The sequence below is a fragment of the Oncorhynchus nerka genome, linkage group LG9a (genome assembly GCF_034236695.1).
Source record: "Oncorhynchus nerka isolate Pitt River linkage group LG9a, Oner_Uvic_2.0, whole genome shotgun sequence".
In the NCBI taxonomy this organism is placed as follows: Eukaryota; Metazoa; Chordata; class Actinopteri; order Salmoniformes; family Salmonidae; genus Oncorhynchus; species Oncorhynchus nerka.
The window spans coordinates 25,525,827-25,551,952 of record NC_088404.1 but is presented as its reverse complement, the minus strand read 5'-3'; the positions used below and the strand labels follow the sequence as shown (position 1 = coordinate 25,551,952).

The following is a 26,126-nucleotide window of genomic DNA, read 5'->3' as shown; positions in this document are numbered from 1 at the left end:
CTGGGTTTCTGTACAGCACTTTGAGATATCAGCTGATGTACGAAGGGCTATATAAATAAATTTGATTTGATATTTATTTAAATAATATGTTGTTGTTTTTTCTTCAATAAATGTATGCTTAAGTCACTTTAAACTATGATTTTGTGATTTTTAATCAGAAACATTTCCTGTAAATTAAGTAAAAACAATCCGGGGAAACTTTAATTCAGAAATTTAGCTTATGATCACGTCACTTAAATTTCGTAATATTCACTATAGACCTCGCCTATGGTTCGTTCAGCCTCCCCTTTGGAAAAAATGAATGCGGAAAGAATAGGGTTTTGGAATAAACGCAGAAAATAAGGTCCGAGGTTAACACAGGTTTCGGATAGTATATACGTTTTGTTCTATGCCATTATACCGTCAGTTAACATGACCTTTATGTGTTTTGTATTTTACATACATTCTTCAAATTTCACAAAAAGCGACATTAGCTCATAAAGATTGTCAAAGAACAAAACGTATCGCCTAAACCTGTGTTTACCACAATCATTAGTTTCGGTGATTATTCCCCCCAAAACTACATAAATTTTCCTTATAGGCTTGGTCCAACGAACCTTGGCAGAGTTATCGCTTATAAAAAGGCGCCATTACTATTTCTTTCTATGTCCTCTCTCACCCCGACTTAGAAAGAAAATCCGTGAAGAGCCGTGCTTTTTTAATGGGTGATTTGAGTGCAGTGATGCCTAACATACGAAACCATCTTTGGCCAGACGGTGGATGGACGCTGTTTCTCCACTTCCGCAAGTTCACGGATTTGTAGGTTACGTTGTGTCCCTATTACACCGTGTACTTTCCTTTCACGTTTTTGTCTCCCCGATCGCTCCACCCTTGGAAGAATAAATCAGTCAATTATACAACACACTATCCAATACTACCGCCTTATCCACATGCATTGGAGTCTTGGGCCCCGGCGTACCGGCTCCAGCCATGTCGGCAAGGAATGCAGCGGCTGGCGGCGGTGACAGAACGACAGGGGAACAGACAGGTAAATTACATTACAGGACACCCACTATATCTGGTAGCTTCTACTGGTTTTATTTTTTCGGCCTGTGTCGACTTGCAAGTGATTGCCCGTTCTAAAGTGGCCGCAGAGGGGTATGGGGAACTATGCAAACGTCTCAATGATTGGCCGAAACTCCTCTGCGCCCTATCCAAAACTAGGTCAGTAGATCAGTCGAGCAATCTTACACTACAGTATTCCTGTTGACAATGTAGCCAAATTAGGTAGCTGGGTAGCTACTATGTATCGCCGTCGAGGTTTATGAACACTGTCGGCAACTGTAGCAAGAACACACGTCTAATAATACACGTTTCCTTGAATAGCTTAGCATAGTGCGCTATAGCCCGACCCACGGTAGGCTATGTTATGCTATGTTATTCCATAGTAGTCTATAGGCCTCTATTGTCAACGTTAGGTCCGAAATCTGCTACAATTCAGACAAAGCGATACAAAATGATGTAGGCTTATGATTTGGGGTACTTTTTCTAAAGATACGCTGCAGCAATGAGAAAGAAATGCATGTGGTTGATAAGCTAAAAGTTATACTTTTTATTTGATGGGCCTACATATAGGCCTATGTTATTCATCTTTGCAACGAAAGGCTATACCAAAAACAATAGCCTGATATATGGCCGTAGCCTAAATGGTATGGCTACTATTTGTCTTTGATTGCTACAAATGTAGAAAATACAACAGTTTTGGGTTGCATTTTGTGTTTGTTACTTGCACTAAATTGTGTGATTATATCACTGCCATTATTGATAAGTGTTAATTCAAGATGGCCTACTTCGTTTGTTACCGTTAACAAACAGTCCAATAACGAGTGTAACATTTATTTAGCAGAAAAACAACTTTTTCAATCATTATTGTATGCCTGATGACTGTGGTAAAGAGAGAGCCTAGTGGTTGTGCAAGCATAGTGCATTAGTGGCCTACATTGCCCTATACTATAGGCTATTTGTTGATAATACTTTTTAAAAAAACATGTATTTAGCCAAATATATTATTATATTAGGCCTAAACATAAATATGAGGCAAAGTTTTCCACATGTTTAAGCCCCTAATAGCTATGAATATACACACCCAGACTGAACAGCTTCTATCTCAAGGCCATCAGACCGTTAAATAGCCATCACTAGCACAGAGGCTGCTGCCTACATACAGACTTGAAATCATTGGCCACTTTAATAAATGGAATATTAGTCACTTTTTTAATAATGCCACTTTAATTATGTTTACATGTCTTGCATTACTCATATATGTATATACTGTATTCTATACTATTCTACTGTATGTTAATCTATGCCGCTCTGACATTGCTCGTCCATATATTTATTATTATTCATTCCATTCCTTGACTTAGATTTGTGTGTATTAGGTATTTGTTGTGAAATTATTAGGTATTACTTGTCAGATATTGCTGCACTGTCGGAACTATAAGCACAAGCATTTCGCTACACCCGCAATAACATCTGCTAAACACGAGTGTGTGACCAATACGATTTGATTTGAAATCAACAAAACAAAACACCGTTTCTAAGTACTAGAGAAAATAATGATAGCATGGCCTGTATTTGGATTGTATTGACACTGTATGGTTTTTCGTCATCTGTATATTAGAAAAAAATCACTGTGTTCGATCATTTCATAAAGATGTTCCTTGTCTGTGTGTTATGGGCAGGCTGAGTGCTGAGGCGTGACAGTTATACAATAGGCCTATCTAGGTCAAACAGCAACTCTTCTAGGCCTGACTATGTTGTGCTCTCTCTCCCCTCAAGCTAGTCTCAGTTGGTCTCGTGCATTTATTTACAGAACTAAAACATTGTTTAGGCTGCAATTCTCAACATTCATATGCTCTTAAACTGTAGTTTTGTTGACAAAGTTGTGGGGTGAATATGTTAGTTGAAGAGAAATCTGCTGCCTTGCCTGTCAGAGTAGCCTACATCATATCAAGACACATGGAGCCATTTTGCCTCCATACAATGGCGCAGAACCGTAATGGATGCTTGCACACACTGCATATGCTTTATCAAACAGCTATAGACACACACATTCCTTGAGACCTATGGCAAGTGTCAAGCACAAGTTAGTATGACATGTTGTCATCTAAAAACTGTCACTGGCTTTTTCCAGCCCTAATGCCAGGTTCACTAATTTACCTATCTAACATCAGCTCACTTCCGCTGAGGTGGGAGGGGTGACAATATTTGAGGTGTGTCCTTAAAAACAAGGGCAAAAGTGACAATTTCATGCCGATCTAATGTGGAGTTATATAAAAACGGTAATGCAGTTGATAATGGCATGGATTTTGATAGCAGAAGCACACAATAGTAGGGGCCGCAATGCAGATGATTCCTATAGGTACAGGGGAGAGAGAGTAATGCAGTACCCTGGTGGAGTGAAGAGTGTAGAGAAGCAGTGAAGAGTAGGAACAGTGCTTTCAGAATGTTGAAACGGTCCCATAATTACCAGCACCTGATTCAGAATAAACAAGCACAAGCAGTAGTAAGGAGGATCGTTAGGACAGCTAAGAGCGCGTATTGGTGCCGGTTCTGTGGAAACATAGGCAGGACCACTCCCGTGGGAGAGGTACAGGGGATGAGTGGGATCAAAAGATATTGGGATCTCCCTGTGCTGAAAAGTGAGGAGTTTATTGCAGTGAGAGATATAGAGAATTCAGATGTTAGCCCAGGCATTTGAGAAGGTGCACAGCTCAAACAATCTGACAGAAGTGGGGCAGCGTGGGAGAGAGAGGGTAAGAGGAGAACATTCAGGGGTGCTGGATCAGAGCGAGATGGTGGGGGTACAGTGAATGGCCCTTTTACGTTGGCTGAGATGAAGAGATCATTAGCTAAAGTTGGGGTAACATCTCCTGGGAAGGATGATATGTGTTACATCATAATAGTTCATCTCGGTGACAAAACAATGCGGAAAGTATTGGGCCTTTACAATAAGGTGTGGCAGGAAGGGAAGCTGCCTGGAAGTTGGAAGCAGGCGGTAGTGGTGCCAATACTGAAACCTGGGAAAGACCCTACTACTCTTTCAAGCCATCGGCTGATAGTGTTGACATTTCACATACAGTGGGGCAAAAAAGTATTTAGTCAGGTGAGAGAGTTGGGGTTGTATGAGAGGGAAATTCTTGAATATATTCACAGATGGATCTAAGAACCATAAAACAGGGAGCATAGGAGGAGCTTTTAGTGTTCCTGAGATTATTTTGGCAATGACGAAAAGAGCAACGGATCATTGTTGGGGCAGGGAGGTCCTCAGGCTGAGAGAAGGGAGGAAAGTGTAGTCCCAAGGCTGAGACTGGAACACACAAGGCTAAAGAGTACATTGAAAGTGGTGGGGAAACATCTGACTGGGAGGTGCGATTGTCAGGGAGAGATGGAGACTGTGGAACATGTTCTATTTCAGTGCCAGAAATATGTTCGAGAAAGGGACTGATTGTGATTAGATTTGGGGAGTATGGGGTTGAAGAGCCAAGCATAAGTGAACTACTGGGGAATTTTTCAGGGGCTGTAATATTTAGTTATATATATTGTTTGCTTAGAGAGATGAGAATATTAGGTAGGATTTAAACGTTCACTGTCTCTGGTCCTCACTCCAGTCCAGTTGGTGGCGGTAATACACCTTAAAGTTGGTTGCTAACCGGCAAATAAAATCCACAGAAGAAGAAGAGAGGAAGCGCAGCCGATCCAGCAATAACTCTCAGTGCCCATGGAAGGAGAGATGTGCCTTTTGTGCTGGTGAATCTCGTATTTATAAACATTTTTTTTAAATGACTGGTTTCTCCCCCATTTAGTTTAATTTGATTAAAAACTAAGCATACCCTCCCCTTAATCAAGATTGGTTTAGCAGCATTGCTTAGTTGTATTTTTATCTGGGCCATTTATAGGCAAGTAGCCTATGAATAAAGGGGTTTTAAATGGTCTGAGTGCTTTGAAATACTTTTGGTCATGTAGTGTATGTGGACATCTGCTCGTCGAACATCTCATTCCAAAATCATGGCCGTTAATATGGAGTTGATGCCCCTTTGCTGCTATAACAGCCTCCACTCTTCTGAGAAGGCTTTCCACTAGATGTTTGGAACATTGCTGCAGGGACTTGCTTCCATTCAGCTACAAGCATTAGTGAGGTCGGGCACTGATGTTGGGCGATTAGGCCTCGCTCGCAGTTGCCATTCCAGTTCATCCCAAAGGTGTTCGATGGGGTTGCGGTCAGGGCTCTGTGCAGACCAGTCAAGTTCTTCCACACCGATCTCGACAAACCATTTTTGTATGGACCTCACTTTGTGCACGGGGGCATTGTCATGCTGAAACAGGAAAGGGCCCTCCCCAAACTGTTGGGAAAGCACAGAATCGGTTAGAATGTCAATGTATGTTGTAGCGTTAAGATCACCCTTCACTGGAACTAAGGGGCCTAAACCATTAAAAACAGCCCCAGACCATTATTCCTCCTCCACCAAACTTTACAGTTGGCTCTATACATTTGGACAGGTACTGTTCTCCTGGCGTCCGCCAAACCCAGATTCGTCCGTTGAACTGCCAGATGGTGAAGTGTAATTCATCATTCCAGAGAACGCATTTCCACTACTCCAGAGTCCAAGGATGGTTAGCTTTACACCACTCCAACTGACACTTTGCATTGCGTATGCTGATCTTTGGCTTATGTCGGGCTGCTCGGCAATGGAAACCCGTTTCGTGAAGCTCTCGATGAACAGTTATGTTGCTGAGGTTGCTTCCAGAGGCAGTTTGAAACTCTGTAGTGAGTGTTGCAACCGATGACAGGCGATTTTTACACGCTTTAGCACTCGGCGGTCCTGTTTTTGCTCCTAAACCTTTCCACTTCACAATAACAGCACTTAAAGTTGACCAGGGAAACTCTAGCAATGACGTGTTGGAAAGGTGGCATCCTATGACGGTGCCACGTTGAAAGTCACTGAGCTCTTCAGTAAGGCCATTCTACTGTCAATGTTTGTCTATGGAGATTGCATGGCTGTGTGCTCAACTTTATACACCTGTCAGCAACCGGTGTGGTGGAAATGGACAAATCCACTAATTTGAAGAGGTGTCAACATACTTTTATATATATATATATATGTGTGTGTGATATATATATATATATATATATTTGAGCTTTTGTGCTCTCATGCTTTATGCACAGTTCACATACCTGCATACTTAATTTTGCTTGTTCAAGTAGGCTGTCATCCCCATTTTCAAAGAGAGACGCTTGTCTGCTTTACAAATATAATGCCATATCAACTACAGATTTTTGGGGGGAGAATCTGCCTCACACATTGGCAACAATTGACAGAAGCCTAGTACTTTGTATAAAATATGTTAAGTCAGTGCCTTGAATTGAAAATATATTTCATTCTATAACATATACACCTATTCCTACCTCCATACTTAATTTAGCTTGTTCATGTGTCCATCTCCAAAGAGTGCCTCTCATCCGGTTACCAATGATGCGCTCTTCCAAACTTATTGATTTTAGAAGTGCGATGCATTGATACGTAGGATAGGCCAGGCTCGTTGAAACCTATTACAACGTTGACTGCCAACACTCCAAACATAGGCTATTGAGGTTGTAACCTCATATAAATATCTTGGAATTTTAATTGATGACGGCCTTTCTTTTAAATTGCATATTCAACAACTTACAAAAAAATTGAAGCTGAAATTGGGATTTTGTTTTAGGAATAAGGCCTGTTTTTCTTTTGAAGCCAGAAGGAGGCTAGTAATCAGCACCATTTATGCCTTTATGGGGATATTTTATGTATGAATGCTTCCGCTCAGTATTTGAGATCAATTGACACTCTTTACCATGGCAATTTGAGATTTATTTTAAGCTGCAAAACCCTTACGCACCACTGCACTTTGTATACCAGGGTTGGCTGGCCTTCTCTAGTCACTCATAGGCTCAGTCACTGGTATACTTTTATTTACAAAGCCATTTTGGGCTTAGTACCTTTTTTATTTGTGCATTTTTATTGTTCAGAAATGTTGTGGGTACTTTCTTCGTTCACTGGACTTTATCCTGCTAACTGTTCCAAATGTCCGAACTGAATTTCGTAAAAGAGCTTTTATGTACTCTGCGCCATCGTCTTGGAACACCTTACAAAATACTTTTAAACTAGAAGAGCTTGTCCCGATTGTTGTTTTTAAATCACGGATGAATGTTTGAGGCTCAGTCCCTTACCTGTCAATGTTTTTATTTTGCTGTTTTATACTCTTGTAAATTCAATGGTTTTTTACTAGATTACTTGTAGTTTTTCGTGTTGTCTGTCTAATTTTTTTGTAATGACTTGGTGCTGCCTATCTTGGCCAGGGCGCTCTTGAAAAAGAGATTTTAATCTCAATGAGCCCTTCCTGGTTAAATAAATAAATAATTATTGCGCAAACTGAAATGTTTTTTTTTTCTGCTGTTACTGTAGCCTATGCTATTTAATAAACTGTAGTATCAATCCACAATGGACCAGGAGGAGAATATTCTGTGCCCCCAGCTGAATTGGTTGATGACAATGCAACGACTGTCAATAACCTAGAGAACTTGAGACATACGCATGCAGTGTTAAGCCATGGGACGAGTTGATTGGTCAGTGAGTGGCCAAGCCCTCATCACATCTACAACTTGTTTAGTAATCAAAACCCATCCTTTTCTCGCCACCGCCAACTATTTCCTTTATAATACCGGCTGTGAAAATAGCAAAAATATTTCTGACACCCCCGCACCTAGAGCCCCAGTGCTTCGATTTACCATTATGTTAGGTTTGTTAAAATAGAGCCTGTAATCTTTAGACAAGGTTAGAACGACCCTCTGTCAATAGCTGGTCAGACAGGAAGGTATTGTTTTCATATCCTTACAAAGGCATAATGACAAGGAATACAACTGTGGGAATAAACACAAACTATCTAAGACCTTGGTCCTGTGAATAACTGTGGCTAAAAAAGCTTTTGGTTATGTGATGATTAACCTTTAATAAAAGTAAGTCAAGGGAATTGGGGTGTTTTGCAATTCTTTGTCTCTGGCTATGAAAGCTATGTTATCGTTTTCATACGCTCTTTCTGGCCACACTGATGCCCACAGATGGAAACTGAGTGGGCAGTCAGGGTCATTTTCCTACAGTGTGTCCTAATGAACACGCCCCAGCGAGCCTCCGACTGACCTCAGCCAATGACGTCGTCATATAAAAATCGAATATTATTACTCCTTTGTTTAAGGCACATTCTAGTTTTGATGTTTCTAAAGTAACAAAATAATTTATCGATCAGTGATCTATAGCCATGTCTATCAAGACTGAGGTCAAGACACTGTTCAGGTTTTCATGTGTGTCAAACACCTTTATTGCTCCTGAAGCATATAGCGAGGATGATTCCCCATGGCAACTGTCTATTTTGCAGTGCCAGACTTGTGAGACGAATAGAAAAATAATTCAATATAAGTCCATGTAAACTGGGTGATTCGAGCTCTGAATGCTGATTGGCTGACAGCGGTGCTATATTTGACCGTACTGCTCTAAACGGGTAACCAGCAATAAGGCACCTTGGGTTTGTGATATATGGCAAATATAACAGCAAAGGGCTGTGTTGTGCATATGAACAGCCCTATTGCTTCATTAGACCACCCTTGTAGGCCTACACTGTTTTCGCATTAACACATTACCTGCATGTAGATTTATTTATTTAACTAGGCAAGTCAGTGAAGAACAAATTCTTATTTTCAATGACGGCCTAGAAATAGTGTTGTCAGCTCTGGGATTTGAACTTGCAACCTTTCGGTTACTAGTCCAACACTCTAACCACTAGGCTACGCTGCCGCCCCGATGATGATGATGCATTCTTTTTGACCCCCATTTTAGTGGATATACGTGTTTTAGCTGCTTAGGATCCTGGCTAATAATTAAATACAGAAAGCAGTGGAAAGGTCAAATGTTCTGTAACATGGGAGTAATGCTATTTCCCTTGGAAAGAACCTTAGCCTTGTGTTTAAGTCCCAGTGAGGTCAGTACCAGTCGAAGGATTGGACACATCTACTCATTCAAGGATTTTTCTTTATTTGTACTATTTTCTACATCATAGAATAATAGTGAAGACATCACAACTATGAAATAACATGTGGAATCATATAGTAGCCAAAAAAGTGTTAAACAAATCTAAATATATTTTATGTTTGAGATTATTCAAAGTAGCCACTCTTTGCCTTGATGACAGCTTGGCACACTCTTGGCATTCTCTCAACCAGCTTCATGCGGAATGCTTTTCCAACAGTCTTGAAGGAGTTATGCTGAACACTTGTTGGCTGCTTTTCCTTCACTCTTTGGTCCAACTCATCCCAAACCATCTCAATTGGCTTGAGGTCGGTTGATTGTGGAGGCCAGGTCATCTGATGCAGCACTCTATCACTCTCCTCCTTGGTCAAATAGCCCTTACACAGCTTGGAGGTGTGTTGAGTCATTGTCCTGTTGAAAACAAATGATATTCCCACTAAGCGCAAACCAAATGGGTTGGCGTATCACTGCAGAATGCTGTGAAAGCCATGCTGGTTAAGCACCATCACACCTCCTCCATGCTTCACGATGGGAACCACACATGCGGAGATCATCCGTTCACCTACTCTGCATCTCACAAAGACACTCGGTTGGAACAAAAAATCTCAAATTTGGACTCATCAGACCAAAGGACAGATTTCCACCGGTCTAATGTCCATTGCTCGTGTTTCTTGGCCGAAGCAAGTCTCTCTTTCTTGTTGATGTCCTTTAAGTAGTGGTTTCTTTGTAGCAATTCGACCATGAAGGCATGATTCATGCAATCAAATAACATTTATTTATATAGCCCTTCTTAGATCAGCTAATATATCAAAGTGCTGTACAGAAACCCAGCCTAAAACCCCAAACAGCAAGTAATGCAGGCGTAGAAGCACGGTGGCTAGGAAAAACTCCCTAGAAAGACTCAAACCTATGAAGAAACCTAGAGAAGAACCAGGCTATGAGGGGTGGCCAGTTCTCTTCTGGCTGTGCCGGGTGGATATTATGACAGACCATGGCCAAGATGTTTAAATGTTCATAAATGACCAGCAGGGTCAAATAATAATAATCACAGTAGTTGTTGAGGGTGCAACAAGTCAGCACCTCAGGACTAAATGTCAGTTGGCTTTTCAAAGCCGATCATTGAGAGTATCTCTACCGCTCCTGCTGTCCCTAGACTGAAAACAGCAGGTCTGGGACAGGTAGCACGTCCGGTGAACAGGTCAGGGTTCCATAGCCGCAGGCAGAACAGTTGAAACTGGAGCAGCAGCACGGCCAGGTGGACTGGGGACAGCAAGGAGTCATCGTGCCAGGTAGTCCTGAGGCATGGTCCTAGGGCTCAGGTCCTCCGAGAGAGAGCGAGAGAATTAGAGAAAGCATACTTAAATTCACACAGGACACCGGATAAGACAGGAGAAATACTCCAGATATAACAGACTGACCCTATTTCATAAGAGCAGATGCTCTTATCCAGAGTGACTTACAGGAGCTATTAGGGTTAAGTGTCTGTTCTCAAGGGCACATCGACAGATTTTTCACCTAGTCTGCTCATGGATTCGAACCAGCGACTTTTCGGTTACTGGCCCAAAATCCAGAAACTTCCAAGTGATTCCATACATTGAAACTAGTTCAGTGGAGTTTGCTCCCTCCCCCTTGTCCTCTCAATGTAGTGCTGTACTGAAAAGGCTGAAAAAATTAGTCACGTGACTCGTGACGTTGCTGGATGCGGGCCTCCCTCTACTCTCTTGCCAGTAAATTCATGATTCAGAAATCTGCAAAGTGTGGAAAAATTAGTTGTTGTATTGAAAGTGTATGGCCAAATGAGCTATTTTTGTCAAAAGTACTATCCGTTTTGAGTCAGAAAAGTTGTACTTTTCCACCTAAAACATTTGTGATTATTTTATGTAGCTGCCATATGGGTAACAACTGCGCATGTGCACTCATAGGGGGAATCCCTGCCGCATAGACTGCACATTATGCCTTTATACACAAATGCAGGTTTTGTTCAGCGGAGAAGTGAAGACAATGTTCCACATTAGTATTTATTTGAGCCTGAGTATTCGGACAAAGAATTTAGGCAAATTGAGCTTCAGATGGCCGCTGCCGCTCTTGCCACCAAAGCCATAAGTTAGCCGTAGCTGGACCATAGCCATTTCCCTTGATTTCCTGTATAATATACAGCCGGGACCGAACACCAGCTTGCTCTTGCTGCCATATCTTTTTCCACTTTGCGTAAATAACTTTTTACCTGTGATATGCCTAATTCAAAAAACTTTAATCATCTTTCATCAAGCTCCATATAAGGGCATATCGTGACATTTCTACTAGCAGTCTGCCCCACAAGGGCACACATGCAGCAGTTGGGCTACATAAAATAACAGCCTGGTCTCATAGACTAGATGTAACTTATTACATGTAAATCCGGGTTACTGAAATTAGTATGAAATGTTACGTTCGGTATGGTTACGTACCCAAAGGTAGCAAGTTTGAATCTCATCCCTCCCCTTAGGAGGATAATGACATTGACCCTACTTCTAAAATGTTTTGAGATTTGAGAACACATTTGGAGTGGCAATCAATACAGTTACATATCAGGATAATATTTTTTACAATATCGCAATATCTTTTGGTGCAGTATTTCTCAATTAAAAACTGTGCATGAAAATGAGTCCTCTCATTGAATGACAACAAAGACTTTATTGAAGAATCCCTACTGTTGACCAATCACAACAAAGGGGCGTAGACTTCTTCTCCGAACTTCAGCTTGCCGTCAGAAAAGAATGTGTGCCCGAACAGCCAAATAAAACTCAACAAAGCCCAAAAGCCGTCGCCCTCAAAGACATCACAAAATGTTGTCATAATATATGCATATATTGGGAAGCATGCAGACGCATTTAAGGTCAACAGCATCATGAACTTTACCAAGTACCAGGACATTTTAGCCAAAAACCTTGTTGCTTCTGCCAGGAAGCTAAAACTGGGCCGCAATTGAATCTTCCAGCAAGACAAGAACCCCAAGCACACATCAAAATCCACAAAAATGGTTAAATGACCACAAAGTCTCAGTCTCCGGACCTGAACCTCATTTAAAACCTATGGTTTGAGTAGAAGACAGTCCATAAGCACAGGAAGGATATCAAGGATCTGGAAAGATAAATAAAGGTGAAATAAAAATAAATACATCTGGAAAGATTTTGTATAGAGGAATGTTCTAAGATCCCTCCCGATGTGTTCTCCAATCTTATTTTAAAAAATTAAATTGTCATTATCCTTGCAGGAGGAAGGTGATGGATTATTGATCCAATGATTTTGACCCATCTTTTTTTTTTAAATTTACTTGTTAAACAATTTCTTTCTCTGAGCAATTGTATTAGTATAAAATATACTTTTCTTGCGGCTACAATACAGCTCAATTAGTATTAAATGTTACGCATTTGAAAAACGTACAATATGTCATGAAATTTCCAAATGTACTATATGTTACGAATTTCAGATAAGTTGCTAACATTAGCTAGCTTGCTAAAGTTAGCTTGGCTAGGAGTTAAGGTCAAGGTTAGTGGAAGGGTTAGGGTTAGCTAACATGCTATGTACATTAGTTGCAAAATATCTAAAAATAAGTAAGTGGATGCTAATTAGCATAAATGCTAAAGTTGTCCGTGGCGATATTTGAAATCGCAACCTTTGTGTTGCTAGACGTTTGTGTCATACACCCACCCCGACCAACCACCTTACTTTCGTTTTTGCCTTATGTAACCATTTGTGGTTGTAACTTGATGGGAGTGTAGAGCGCCAGTCTAGTGGTATTTCAAGCCCTTTAGTTCCCACCTCTTCATTCTTCATAGGAAATGTTCACATGGTATATGTAAAAAAATAAGTAGTTCTGTCTGCTTCTGTAGTTTAATTATGCATTGTACTATGTACTTGTTTGCATGTATAGATTTGCTCACTTGATCTTTTGACATATGCAATTAAAAAGAAGCCAGGTGTGTGTGTGTGCTCACCATTCACACGGATGATGGCTTGATCCCCGAAACGTTTTGTGTTTTGCTTTCTCACGTTTTTATTCATGCATTTTTCTGCGCAATGAACTTTTGGCCATTATCTGTTTTTGCATTCAAGCTTCCATTTTGGATTTATTCCTCTTTTTTTTTGACCGTGTACATGTCATCTCTTCCAGTACTCCAAATGTAATACCTACGCACCTGGAACAGATACTGTTTTGTATACGCTTAAACGTGCCTACAAATATAAGCATTACATTAGAATGTAAAATAACTGCAAAGTGATTATTACAAAATAGGGTTTTAGATTCATAAGACATCAATGAATCCCTCACCCTCCTACAACTGAATGTCCTTCCTCCTGTGTGACATCATAATCTACTTCTCATGTGAGTGAGCCCTGGACAGTAGGTTATGTGAGTGCAGGAAACTGATTCAGGACGAGCGTGAGTTAGTGAATGAACGCGATGGAGGGGTGCGTGTTGCCTGAACATTGTCCCCTATCCAAAGGCCGGCAATCCCTCTACAGATGTTCAGTGGCGAGAGCAGAATTAAACATCAGATCTGATAATGGGGTTATTTGGGTCTGTGTAACAGGCACTGTGTAATAGATGGGGGACAGGAGCTACGCTTGGCCTATCCTGCGTTATATTCCCCTTGCCTGGACCTGTCATGACCAGACACACGTGCACACTCACGCCCAGTGAGCAGGTTAGGGTCCGGTCTTTTACATTTGTCGTTTAGCAGACTCTCTTATCCAGAGCAACATTGAGTTAGTGCATTTATCTTAAGGGAGCTAGGTGAGCCAACCACATATCACAGTTATAGTAAGTAAAGCCGTTCCTCAATAAAACAACTATCAGCAAAGTCGGTGCTAGTGAGGAAAGACAATGGGAGTGTTAGCGCAAGAAAGGCACAGCTGTTTCTTCCCCCACGTCAGAGTGTTTTATATAGCCCGTTGCCAAACATCCTCTTAAATGGGCTACAACAAGCCTAAATAAAATTAAAATATACTGCTAGTACTAAGATATACCATACATCTGTTAGCGAATTCACTTTTTGGGGGGTTAGTTTTGATCGAAAATGTAGGATTGTCCATTTCCAGCCTGGATGACCAACACAGTTGTTCACCTACTGTTCTTAGGATTGTTTACTCAGATCTTTAATCCATTGTTAATGGATAGTGTGTGTGTGTGTTGGTTGTAGGGGATGTGTTGGTGGAGGAAAACCAAAGCCATTCTGTCTCTCTGCCCAGCTTGATGACCCCCACCTCAGCCGCTGGCATGACCTCAGGAATGGAACTGCCCCGGAAACGCAAGGGAAGCATGGACATGTAAGTGTGTGTGATTTAAAAAAATATGTATCTGTGCCATTATCACATCCATCTCTTACAAGATTATTGGACACTATTTTCATTTAGTAAATACAATTACAGGACAAAATTGTACAAATTGGTTAGTGTGTGGTGTTTGTGCTTTATGTGCCTGCTTGCCCCCCCCCCCCCCTGGTGGTTTGATACCTCTCACTGTTTTCGATTTGCTGTGTGTGTCTCTGTGCATGTGGGTGTTTGAGTGAGAGACATGAGGACAAACCAGTAAAAGCACAGCACCCTTCATTATCGATGCATCGTGCAAACATCTTAACAGCATTTCCAGAGTCTAGACTGAAGTCTGTAGGACTTATGTTTGGTATCAGCCAGGCTAACTAGGCAGTGCAATTGGCTTTTTAAAACAGCAGATGTAATTGGTTTTGAGTTTAAATATAAGCATGCACTTTGTTCCCAGGGAAATCAAATCAGCCTCCAATCTGGTTGCAGATATGAAAGATGAAGAAGACCGGTACTGTTCAACGACTCTCAAGGCTCTGAGCGCTTTATTCAACACACACTATTAATTCACTAGACTGTAGATGTGATTTAATTTGAATATACTCTGTATCTCTCTTACAGATCTGAAGGGGAGGACTCTCAGGCTAAAATCAAATGCTTCAGGTATCTGGGTTACTCATTGACCACAAACTGGCAACTTTTTGGGTGTTATGTGAGTTTAAGTAAGATAGGATATTCAACTTATACATATAACCTCTATGTAATTACCATGTAATAGGCTAGTAAATGCATGCAGTTATGGATGGATAATAAAATATGACTATATGGGTGAAATACAGTATATCCAAAAACTTGGTGAATGACCTACAACCAAGGTTTACAGTGCCTTCAGAAATTATTCTCACCCCTTGACTTTTCCACATTTTACAGCCTGAATTTAAAATGGATTAAATTGAGATTTGTTGTCACTGGCCTACACACAGTACCCCATAATGTCAAAGTGGAACTATGTTTTCACATTTGTTTTACTAATTAATTAAACATTTCAATCTGAAATGTCTTGAGTGAGTGAGCATTCAACCCCTTTGCGTAAAGCTGAGTCAGTAAATATTCAACCCCTTTGCTTACAGCTGCAGTATGTAACTTTTTGGGTGACTGGACCAAATTTAATTAGAAATGTGAGTTATAGGTCTTACATTCTCATTGAAATAAAGTCTAAGAAGCGTTATATTTGTTCTATGTCCGCTATTTCTATGCTTCCCATTCTTGAGTTTCGTTTGGGTTCTTTTACTTTCGGTTTTGTACATCAGCTTCCTAACAGCTGAAAATACAATATTTTTGGTTATGGAAAATATTGTACAATGACACTCTATATTATACTTGCTTCTTTTGTCTCGAACTCAAATTAGCCAAACTATTTGAATTTTAGCAACCTGGAAATGGCGGAGCGATTTCTGCATAGTGCACCTTTTGAACAAGTCACATAAGTTGCATGGACTCACTCCGTGTGCAATAATAGAGTTAAACATGATTTTTGAATGACTACCTAATCTCTGTACTCAAGACATATGATTATCTGTAAGGTCCCTCGGTCAAGCAGTGAATTTCAAACACATATTCAACCACAAAGACCAGGGAGGTTTTCCTATTTTTTAATTTCTTATTTCACCTTCATTTAACCAGGTAGGCAAGTCGAGAACAAGTTCTCATTAGCAATTGCTACCTGGCCAAGATAAAGCAAAGCAGTTCGGCACATACAACAACACATAGTTACACATGGAGTAAAACAAACATACAGTAGAAATATAAGTCTATATACAATGTGAGCAAGTGAGTTGAGAAGGGAGGTAAAGGCAAAAAAAGGCCATGGTGGCGAAGTAAATACAATATAGCAAGTAAAACACTGGAATGGTTGATTTGCAGTGGAAGAATGTGCAAAGTAGAGAGAAATAATGGGGTGCAAAGGAGCAAAATAAATAAATGCAGTAGGGAAAGAGGTAGTTGTTTGGGCTAAATTATAGATGGGCTATGTACAGGTGCAGTAATCTGTGAGCTGCTCTGACAGCTGGTGCTTAAAGCTAGTGAGGGAGATAAGTGTTTCCAGTTTCAGAGATTTTTGTAGTTCGTTCCAGTCATTGGCAGCAGAGAACTGGAAGGAGATGCGGCCAAAGAAATAATTGGTTTTGGGGGTGACCAGAGAGATATACCTGCTGGAGACCGTGCTACAGGTGGGTGCTGCTATGGTGACCAGCGAGCTGAGATAAGGGGCAACTTTACCTGGCAGGGTCTAGTAGATGACCTGGAGCCAGTGGGTTTGGCGACGAGTATGAAGCGAGGGCCAGCCAACGAGAGCGTACAGGTCGCAATGGTGGGTAGTATGTGGGGCTGGCACTGTGATAGACTGCATCCAATTTATTGAATAGGGTATTGGAGGCTATTTTGTAAATGACATCGCTGAAGTCGAGGATTGGTAGGATGGTCAGTTTTAGGTCATGTTATGGTCATGTTTGGCAGCATGAGTGAAGGATGCTTTGTTGCGAAATAGGAAGCCAATTCTAGATTTTACTTTTGGATTGGAGATGTTTGATGTGAGTCTGGAAGGAGAGTTTACAGTCTAACCAGACACCTAGGTATTTGTAGTTGTCCACATATTCTAAGTCCGAGCCTTCCAGAGTAGTGATGTTGGACAGGCGGGCAGGTACTGGCAGCGATCGGTTGAAGAGCATGCATTTAGTTTTACTTGTATTTAATAGCAATTGGATGCCACAGAAGGAGAGTTGTATGGCATTGAAGCTCACCTGGGGGGTTGTTAACACCGTGTCCAAAGAAGGGCCAGAAGTATACAGAATGGTGTCGTCTGCGTAGAGGTGGATCAGAGACTCACCAGCTGCAAGAGCGACATCATTGATGTATACAGTGCCTTGGTAGATTTAAAAAACTACACTTTGGATGGTTTATCAATACACCCAGTCACTACAAAGATACAGGCTTCCTTCCTAAGTCAGTTATCTGAGAGGAAGGACACCGTTAAGGGATTTCACCATGAGGCCAATAGTGACTTTAAGACAGTTTGAGTTTAATGGCTGTGATGGGAGAAAACTGAGGACTGATCAACATTCAAATCAAACTTTATTTGTCACATGCGCTGAATACAAGTGTAGACCTTACAGTGAAATGCTTACTTACAAGCCCTTAACCAACAGTGCAGTTCAAGAAAGAGTTAAGAAAATATTTACCAAATAAACTAAAGTAAAAAGTAACTACAGCCCCGTCGATGTTAATGGGGACCTGTTCGGCCCAACTTTTCCTGTATTCTACGATCAGCTCCTTTGTCTTGCTCACATTGAGGGAGAGGTTGTTGTCCTGGAACCACACTGCCAGGTCTCTGACCCGCCTCCCTATAGGCGGTCTCATCGTTGTCAGTGATCAGGCCTACCACTGTTGTGTCATCAGCAAACTTAATGATGGTGTTGGGAGTCGTGCTTGGCCATGCAATCGTGGTTGAACAGGGAGTACAGGAGGGGACTAAGTATACACCCCTGAGGGGCCCCAGTGTTGCGGATCAGCGTGGCAAACGTGTTGTTGACTACCCTTACCACCTTGGGGCAGCCCATCAGGATGTCCATGGATCCAGTTGCAGAGGGAGGTGTTTAGTCCCAGGATCCTGAGATTAGTGATGCGCTTCGTGGGCACTATGGTGTTAAACGCTGAGCTGTAGTCAATGAACAGCATTCTCACATATGTGTTCCTTTTGTCCAGGTGGGACAAGGCAGTGTGGAGTGCAATAGAGATTGCTTCATCTGTGGATCTGTTGGTACAATATGCGAATTGGAGTTGGTCTAGGGTATCTGGGAGGATGCTGTTGATCCTCCCAGATACCAGCCTTACAAAGCACTTCATGGCAACCGACGTGAGTGCCACGGGGCAGTAATCATTTAGGCGGGTTACCTTCGCTTCCTTGGGCACAGGGACTATGGTGGTCTGCTTCGAATATGTAGGTATTACAGACTCGGTCAGGGAGAGGTTGAAAATGTCAGTGAAGACACTTGCCAGTTGTTCCGTCCATGCTTTGAGTACACGTCCTGGTAATCCGTCTGGCCCCGTGGCTTTGTGAATGTTGACCTGTTTAAATGTCTTGCTCACATCGGCTGCCAAGAGCGTTATCACACAGTCGTCCAGATCAGCTGGTGCTCCCATGCATCAAATCAAATTTATTTATATAGCATCAGCTGATATCTCAAAGCGCTGTACAGAAACCCAGCCTAAAACCCCAAACAGCAAGCAATGCAGGTGTAGAAGCACGGTGGCTAGGAAAAACTCCCTAGAAAGGCCAAAACCTAGGAAGAAACCTAGAGAGGAACCAGGCTATGTGGGGTGGCCAGTCCTCTTCTGGCTGTGCCAGGTGGAGATTATAACAGAACATGGCCAAGATGTTAAAATGTTCATAAATGACCAGCATGGTCGAATAATAATAAGGCAGAACAGTTGAAACTTGAGCAGCAGCACGGCCAGGTGGACTGGGGACAGCAAGGAGTCATCATGTCAGGTAGTCCTGGGGCATGGTCCTAGGGCTCAGGTCCTCTGAGAGAGAGAAAGAAAGAGAGAATTAGAAAGAGCATATGTGGGGTGGCCAGTCCTCTTCTGGCTGTGCCGTGTGGAGATTATAACAGAACATGGCCAAGATGTTCAAATGTTCATAAATGACCAGCATGGTCGAATAATAATAAGGCAGAACAGTTGAAACTGGAGCAGCAGCACGGCCAGGTGGACTGGGGACAGCAAGGAGTCATCATGTCAGGTAGTCTTGGGGCATGGTCCTAGGGCTCAGGTCCTCCGAGAGAGAGAAAGAAGGAGAGAATTAGAGAACGCACACTTAGATTCACACAGGACACCGAATAGGACAGGAGAAGTACTCCAGATATAACAAACTGACCCTAGCCCCCCGACACATAAACTACTGCAGCATAAATACTGGAGGCTGAGACAGGAGGGGTCAGGAGACACTGTGGCCCCATCCGAGGACACCCCCGGACAGGGCCAAACAGGAAGGATATAACCCCACCCACTTTGCCAAAGCACAGCCCCCACACCACTAGAGGGATCTCTTCAACCACCAACTTACCATCCTGAGACAAGGCTGAGTATAGCCCACAAAGATCTCCGCCATGGCACAACCCAAGGGGGTTGTCTACAAGGCATTTTAGCTCATCTGGTAGGCTCGCGTCACTGGGCAGCTCGCTTCTGGGTTTCCCATTGTAGTTACTCCAAAATATTAACTTAATTGACAGAGTGAAAAGGGTTGTCTGTACAGAATAAATATATTCCAAAACATGAATCCTGTTTGCAACAAGGCACTAAAGTAATACTGCAAATAATGAGGCAAAGCAATTTAACTTTTTGTCCTGAATAGAAAGCGTTATGTTTGAGGCAAATAATTCACATTACGGAGTACCACACTCTACATTTTCAAGCATAGTGGTGGCTGCATCATGTTATGGGTATGCTTGTAATCATAAAGGACTGGGGAGTTTTTCACGATAAAAAAACAAACAGAATGGCGCCTAAACAGTCAATCCTAGAGGAAAACCTGCTTGTCTGCTTTCCATCAGGCACTGGTTAAGTCACTTTTCAGCAGGACAATAACGTAAAACACAGAAGTTGCTTACTAGGAAGATGGTGAATGTTCCTGAGTGGCCGAGGTTACAGTTTTGACTTAATTTACTTGAAAATCTATGGCAAAACCTGAAAATGGTTGTCTAGCAATGATCAACAACCAATTTGACAGAACTTGACAGAAATTTTTTGGGAAAGAATAATTGGAGAATGTTGCAGGTGTGGATAGATCTTAGACTTACCCAGATAGACTCACAGCTGTAATCGCTGCCAAAGGTGCTTCTACAAAGTATTTACTCAGGTGTGAATACTTATGTAAAATCCGATATTTCATTTTCAATACATTTGCAAAAATGTCTGAACATGTTTTCACCTTGTCATTATGGGGTATTGTGTGTAGATGGGAGTGAGAAAAAAATCTATTTAATCCCATTTCAATTCAGACTGTAACACAACAAAACGTGGAATAAGTCGAGTAATGTAAGTGGATAATGTTAGGTTGAATTTTGAGAACACAATCCCATAAAGCCAGACGAAGAAGTAGGGAGGTGTCATGAGAGAAAATGGGTTCACCGCATCGGGTGTCATTGAGTGTCCATCTCTCTCCAGGGAGCCTCACAGCCAGATCGAGAAGCGGCGCCGGGACAAGATGAACAATCTGATCGACGAGCTGTCAGCCATGATTCCCACCTGTAACCCCATGTCCCGCAAGTTGGACAAACTCACCGTGCTCAGGATGGCTGTGCAGCACCTCAAATCCCTCAAAGGTAGCCTACTGTACAGTTGGTTGGCCTGCTCACCCACTTAATACTTTACAAATATGAGGTAGACTTAAGTCATGTGAGTTAATACAAGGTAATACTTTATTTATACTAATACTTTCTTAGGAGACATGGTGATAGCTTAACCACCAACTGTCACCTTGTCTTAGACGGTTTCGGGTCATTTTAAGTCGCAAATTGTTACGTATATTGTACATTGTATTAACTGTAAACCTGATATTATTTTTATGATGAAAAGCCCAAGTATATTTTTTACTTCTTTGGCAATGGCTCATAAATATCACACACATTAATATATTGCTTCAATGCCACTTGACAGAAACAACAAATCCTCGTCCTCTCTGACTGCTGTTATACTTACCCAGGTTCCACCTGTTCCTTTGCTGAAGCCAATTATAAGCCTTCATTCCTCCCTGATGACGAGCTCAAACACCTCATTCTCAAGGCTGCAGACGGGTTCCTGTTCGTAGTGGGTTGTGATCGCGGAAAAATAGTCTTTGTCTCAGAGTCCATCAACAAGACACTGAATTACAGCCAGGTGAGAAATCTCACCACTACACACTTTATTAACATTTTCAAATGATTCACACAGTTTCTGTTACAGAATAATAGTTCTGATGTTCTTTGATAGCAAGTTTTAGGTTGCATTGGAACAACGTTAGGTTAGGATTTACTTTGACTACATATCCATAATTCATTTATTACTTATATAAGCGTTTCATTAATGTGTTAGAACAGGTCCCATTATGTAAAGGAAAATCAATGAACGACCTGGTAGATATGTTGGAGTGGAACTGACCTTCCATGGAGTTGCATTATTTTTCAGAGAACACACAGAGCCCCGAGTTGATTACATTATAGCCATGGTATAAAAGTGATAAACACATTTGCTGGTAGACATGTGTTCAACATCCACTGAAGTAGCTAGATAGCTACAGTAGTTGCCGTGGTAACCAAACAGACGTGATAGTTTAGCTAACCAAGCCATCAGTCGTAGCTTGCCATTATGGGAATCAAATTCAACAATGACCCCAAAAAATAAAATTTGACTTTTGCTTTCAAAAGCGGCTCAAACATGGAACATGTCAAAAAATAACTATAGCCATTGAATTCTGCTGTGCAAATATACTGTGCATTATAGGAAATTATGCACGCTCTAGAATGCACTTCGACTCAATCAGAAACAAGTATTCACTAATGCCAGGGTATAGTAAAGGTTCATGAAATATATCCATAGCATATCTATAGCGCATTTGTGTCAAGCAATGCAATAAGTCATATTTATGTATCTTAATAGATGCATCATTGCAATGACAGCATATTGTCATCATTATGGCTGTTCTCAAAAGTGTGATTTCATCATACCAGTGTTGGTGAATATGCCCAAAGGTTAAACCCCCGTTTTGAGAATGATGATGACATACAGCCTGAATTAGCCCCATTTCCCCCACCAGCCGGTATCGGCCTATGACATACCAGAGTGGCAAACTGCGCAGTTAATTACCATGAAGTGCTGAACTTTAAACGCTTTATGAATGGGAAAATAGATTTGACTTTACATTGACTGCATGGAATTCATAAATGCAGTGCATTCGGAAAGTATTATTTTTCCACAATTTGTTAAGTTACAGCCTTATTCTAAACTGAATGTCCTTGAGTGGCCCAGCCATAGCCTGGACTTGAACCTGATCAAACATTTCTGGAGAGACCTGAAAATAAAAACCTGTTTTTGCTTTGTCATTATGTGTAGATTGATGAGGGGGAAAACACTATTTAATCCATTTTAGATTAAGGCTGTAACAAAATGTGGAAAACGGCCAGGGGTATGAATACTTTCCAAATGAACTTTAGATCCTTTGTATGTGTTTATAGACCAGTATGACCAACTTAATTGTGATGTGGAGGAGAGCTGTCAATGAAGTACGAAAGTGTTATGACCCTCAACTACACTATTTAATCTGTAAAATGTACCCTGAGGGTTCAACCCTGTAGGGATCTTCATGCACCATTGACCTCCGTGAGAGAAAGAAGGTAAGTCACAGACCTATACCGGCCAGTGGGGAGATGGGGCTGGTACAGGCTACATATCAGCATCATTTTCAGAACGTGGTTTGTCCTTTTGGCATATTCACTTAGACTGGTAATGTGGTTAGGGCCTGTTATAACACATTCATGAAATGCTTAAAGATATGTAATGTGTTATAGAGATGTAGTCAATGTAAGTCGTTACTTATTATCAGCAAGTGGAGTTGATTGGTTGTTTTTGTTTACAGACGGAACTGATTGGACAGAGTCTCTTTGACTACATTCACCCAAAGGACATGGAGAAAGTAAAGGAGCAGCTCTCAGCTTCTGAGTTATATCCCCGTGAGAGACTAATAGATGCCAAAAGTAAGTATGTGTGACTCTCAGCTGTGTGCGGGGACAGGGTGTGAAAAGTAAGGTGTGTGACTCTCAGCTGTGTGCGGGGACAGGGTGTGAAAAGTAAGGTGTGTGACTCTCAGCTGTGTGCGGGGACAGGGTGTGAAAAGTAAGGTGTGTGACTCTCAGCTGTGTGCGGGGACAGGGTGTGAAAAGTAAGGTGTGTGACTCTCAGCTGTGTGCGGGGACAGGGTGTGAAAAGTAAGGTGTGTGACTCTCAGCTGTGTGCGGGGACAGGGTGTGTGACTCTCAGCTGTGTGCGGGGACAGGGTGTGAAAGGTAAGGTGTGTATTTTCCATAAGGAAAATGTTGACCACAGCAATGCTGAAATGACACCGTGGTAGGAGGCTGGGTAGTTTCCATAAAAAAGTAGAGCAGTGTTACACCCTAACACATTGGGGTCCTCCCCCCAGGAAGTGAGGCAGCAGCCAGTGAAGGAAAGCTCTCAGGAGTGGAGATTAACTTGGCCCATACCATGGAGCATACTGCACTGTGTGAGTGGGTCAGTGGGATGATTGTCTGAGGAGTGGGCAGGACCTTTTGGACTCTAATTGTAAAGCAGTGTCGTACGCAGGCCTGACAGTTGTAGTGGAAAACATCAATTTCTGAGAATATCGTTTTGACATAGAAAATACCTGTATTGTTACTTGCAATGATGAGTAGTCTCAGCTGATCTATCGAGTGTGTGTCTACACTATGTTCTGCTAACTGTATGTCATTCTGGATAAGAGCATCTGCTAAATTACAAAAAATGTACAGATGTAAATGTGAGTGGAATTGCATTGGCATTGTGTGAGTGTGTGCGCGTCCGCATGCCTGTGTGTTACTCACTCTACTGTGTGTATGCCTCTATCTAATCAGCCTTTCTTCTCCCCAGCGGGCCTGCAGGTCCAGGCTGACCTCCCGGTCGGAGCAGCTCGGCTGTGTCCGGGCGCGCGACGCTCCTTCTTCTGCCGCATGAAGTACCACAAGATCTCAGTCAAACAGGAGGACAAGGAATTCCAGTCCAGCACATCGAAAAAGAAAGGTAGGGGAAAAATCTGTCCCCATTTATAAAGTATGGTCTTCATAAATGTAATGGACATATGGAACCTGTCTGTATAACATTGAGAGAATATTCTCCCCTCTTTTAATGTGGATTGGTGTGAAGGAAAATAGTTTACCATCTTTTCCTTAAAGGTTTGTGTTTGTATAAGGCAGGACTGCCCTTTTCTTTCATAATAAAACATCAAATGAAATGTATTCTCTGGATTGGAGTAGCTGCTAAACAATGAATGTAAATGTGTTCATTAAGATTTAACTGTAATGGAAAAACAAATAGATGTAAAATGTCTACCTGTCGTGCTGTCCCCCCATGTAGAGTCTGAGAAGTACTGCACTGTCCACTGCACAGGCTACATTCGCAGCTGGCCCACCAGTCAGCTGGGGGAGGAGGGGGGTGAGGGGGAGACTGACAAGGACAGCTCCCACTTCAGCTGCCTGGTGGCCGTGGGCCGTGTCCACCTCCACGCCGCCTCTCTTGTCAACGGGGCCAACGAGGTCCTGGTCAAAGCAACGGAGTTCGTCACGCGCTACGCCATGGATGGCAAGTTCACCTTCGTCGACCAACGGTGATTGTTTTCCTCTCTTTTTGATTTAATGTTTAGGTTCTTATTACACTCAATGGGAAGGGGCTCAAAGTTCATCCTCTTGGTCTCCAAGCACTGGGTGGCAAATAAAGTATAATGAAAACTGGATAATGTAATTATCCCATGACAGTGTGGATGTGGTGTCTCTAGAGAGTCTGGGTCACTGACTCATATCACTCAGACTCAAGTTGCCTTTAATTGAAGAACAGCACAAATTTGTGCATATCAGACTGCCCTCTTCATAACCACATTGGCTCCTCTGAAGGAGTAATGACTTGAAATCATGTGATTACTAACAATATGTTCTACACCTCTACTCCTTACAGAGCCACCACTGTCCTAGGATACTTACCCCAGGAGCTGCTTGGAACGTCATGCTACGAATACTTCCATCAAGATGACTTGCCACATTTAGCAGAACGACATCGGAAAGGTAGGATCTCATTGGCTCAGCCAGTGGTTGGTTGCCAAACTAGTTCATGTTGTCGCTTGCACCATGCCTTTCCTGTTACCAACCCGATAGACAATAAACATTCAAAGTCTTCCCTAGAATTCCTAGAATGTGGAATCAAATCATAACCCAGGAGCAAGAGCCAGAGGCTAGCCACAACCCACCAGTAGGGCCTCAAACCACTACATGGGAGAAACGGTCCTACTTTTGAGCCATGTTGCTACCCAACTTCAATGTTTTTTCCTAGTTTCAGAATTTCCCCCCCAAAAATCCCCCCCATTGTTTTCTTCTGGTATTCCCCTGAAATGGTAATCAAAAATGAAAAAGAAAAACATTCCTACTTGCATGCCATAAGCAGCTTTCAAGCTATTATTACTCTTGTTCTAACCATACCTAGATGTTAAATGGAATAACTTAAACTTTCACACCTTTTCCTTTCAGTGCTGCGGAGTAAAGAGAAAATAGAGACACATTGCTACAAATTCAAAACGAAACATGGCTCTTTTGTCACACTACAAAGTCGGATGTTTAGTTTCATAAATCCCTGGACCAAAGAAGTAGAATACATAGTGTCAACCAATACTGTCATGTCGTAAGTACAAACCTTTTCCTTTTCCTCCTCAGGATCGTCACTGATCTTTCTGTACTGTCGTTGTAGCTTTGTGACACTGTGTAATTCAACCTTTTTTCTCAAAACTCTTTCCCAAAACGGTTCTCTCATGTGTCCACATTCTCTCACGTCTCCAGCAGTGACCACAGTCCAACAGACAGATCTGGGGACAAAGCAGAACCGTCAAGTAATTCCAAGGCTTCAGAAGGTTAGTTGAGA

General features: G+C 41.9%; 1 protein-coding gene across 4 annotated transcripts in view; it reads left to right on the top strand.

The window, feature by feature from the left end:
- The first annotated feature begins 592 nt into the window (after window positions 1–592).
- The window catches only part of bmal2 (basic helix-loop-helix ARNT like 2), a 31,072-nt gene continuing 5,538 nt past the window's right edge, over window positions 593–26,126 (top strand). The window contains exons 1-13 of one of the 4 annotated variants that reach the window (XM_029667757.2): window positions 593–1,027; window positions 14,331–14,408; window positions 14,860–14,913; window positions 15,024–15,065; window positions 20,625–20,782; window positions 21,163–21,335; window positions 22,790–22,828; window positions 23,071–23,188; window positions 24,096–24,245; window positions 24,579–24,828; window positions 25,173–25,279; window positions 25,739–25,889; window positions 26,045–26,115. In XM_029667757.2, coding sequence (XP_029523617.1) covers window positions 14,335–14,408; window positions 14,860–14,913; window positions 15,024–15,065; window positions 20,625–20,782; window positions 21,163–21,335; window positions 22,790–22,828; window positions 23,071–23,188; window positions 24,096–24,245; window positions 24,579–24,828; window positions 25,173–25,279; window positions 25,739–25,889; window positions 26,045–26,115 — 1,387 coding nt within the window. In that variant the 5' untranslated portion in view covers window positions 593–1,027; window positions 14,331–14,334. Of the gene's footprint in view, window positions 1,028–14,281; window positions 14,409–14,859; window positions 14,914–15,023; window positions 15,115–20,624; window positions 20,783–21,162; window positions 21,336–22,789; window positions 22,829–23,070; window positions 23,189–24,095; window positions 24,246–24,578; window positions 24,829–25,172; window positions 25,280–25,738; window positions 25,890–26,044; window positions 26,116–26,126 lie in introns of those variants that run through there. The other 3 variants (XM_029667755.2, XM_029667756.2, XM_029667758.2) reach the window with 3 other exon arrangements.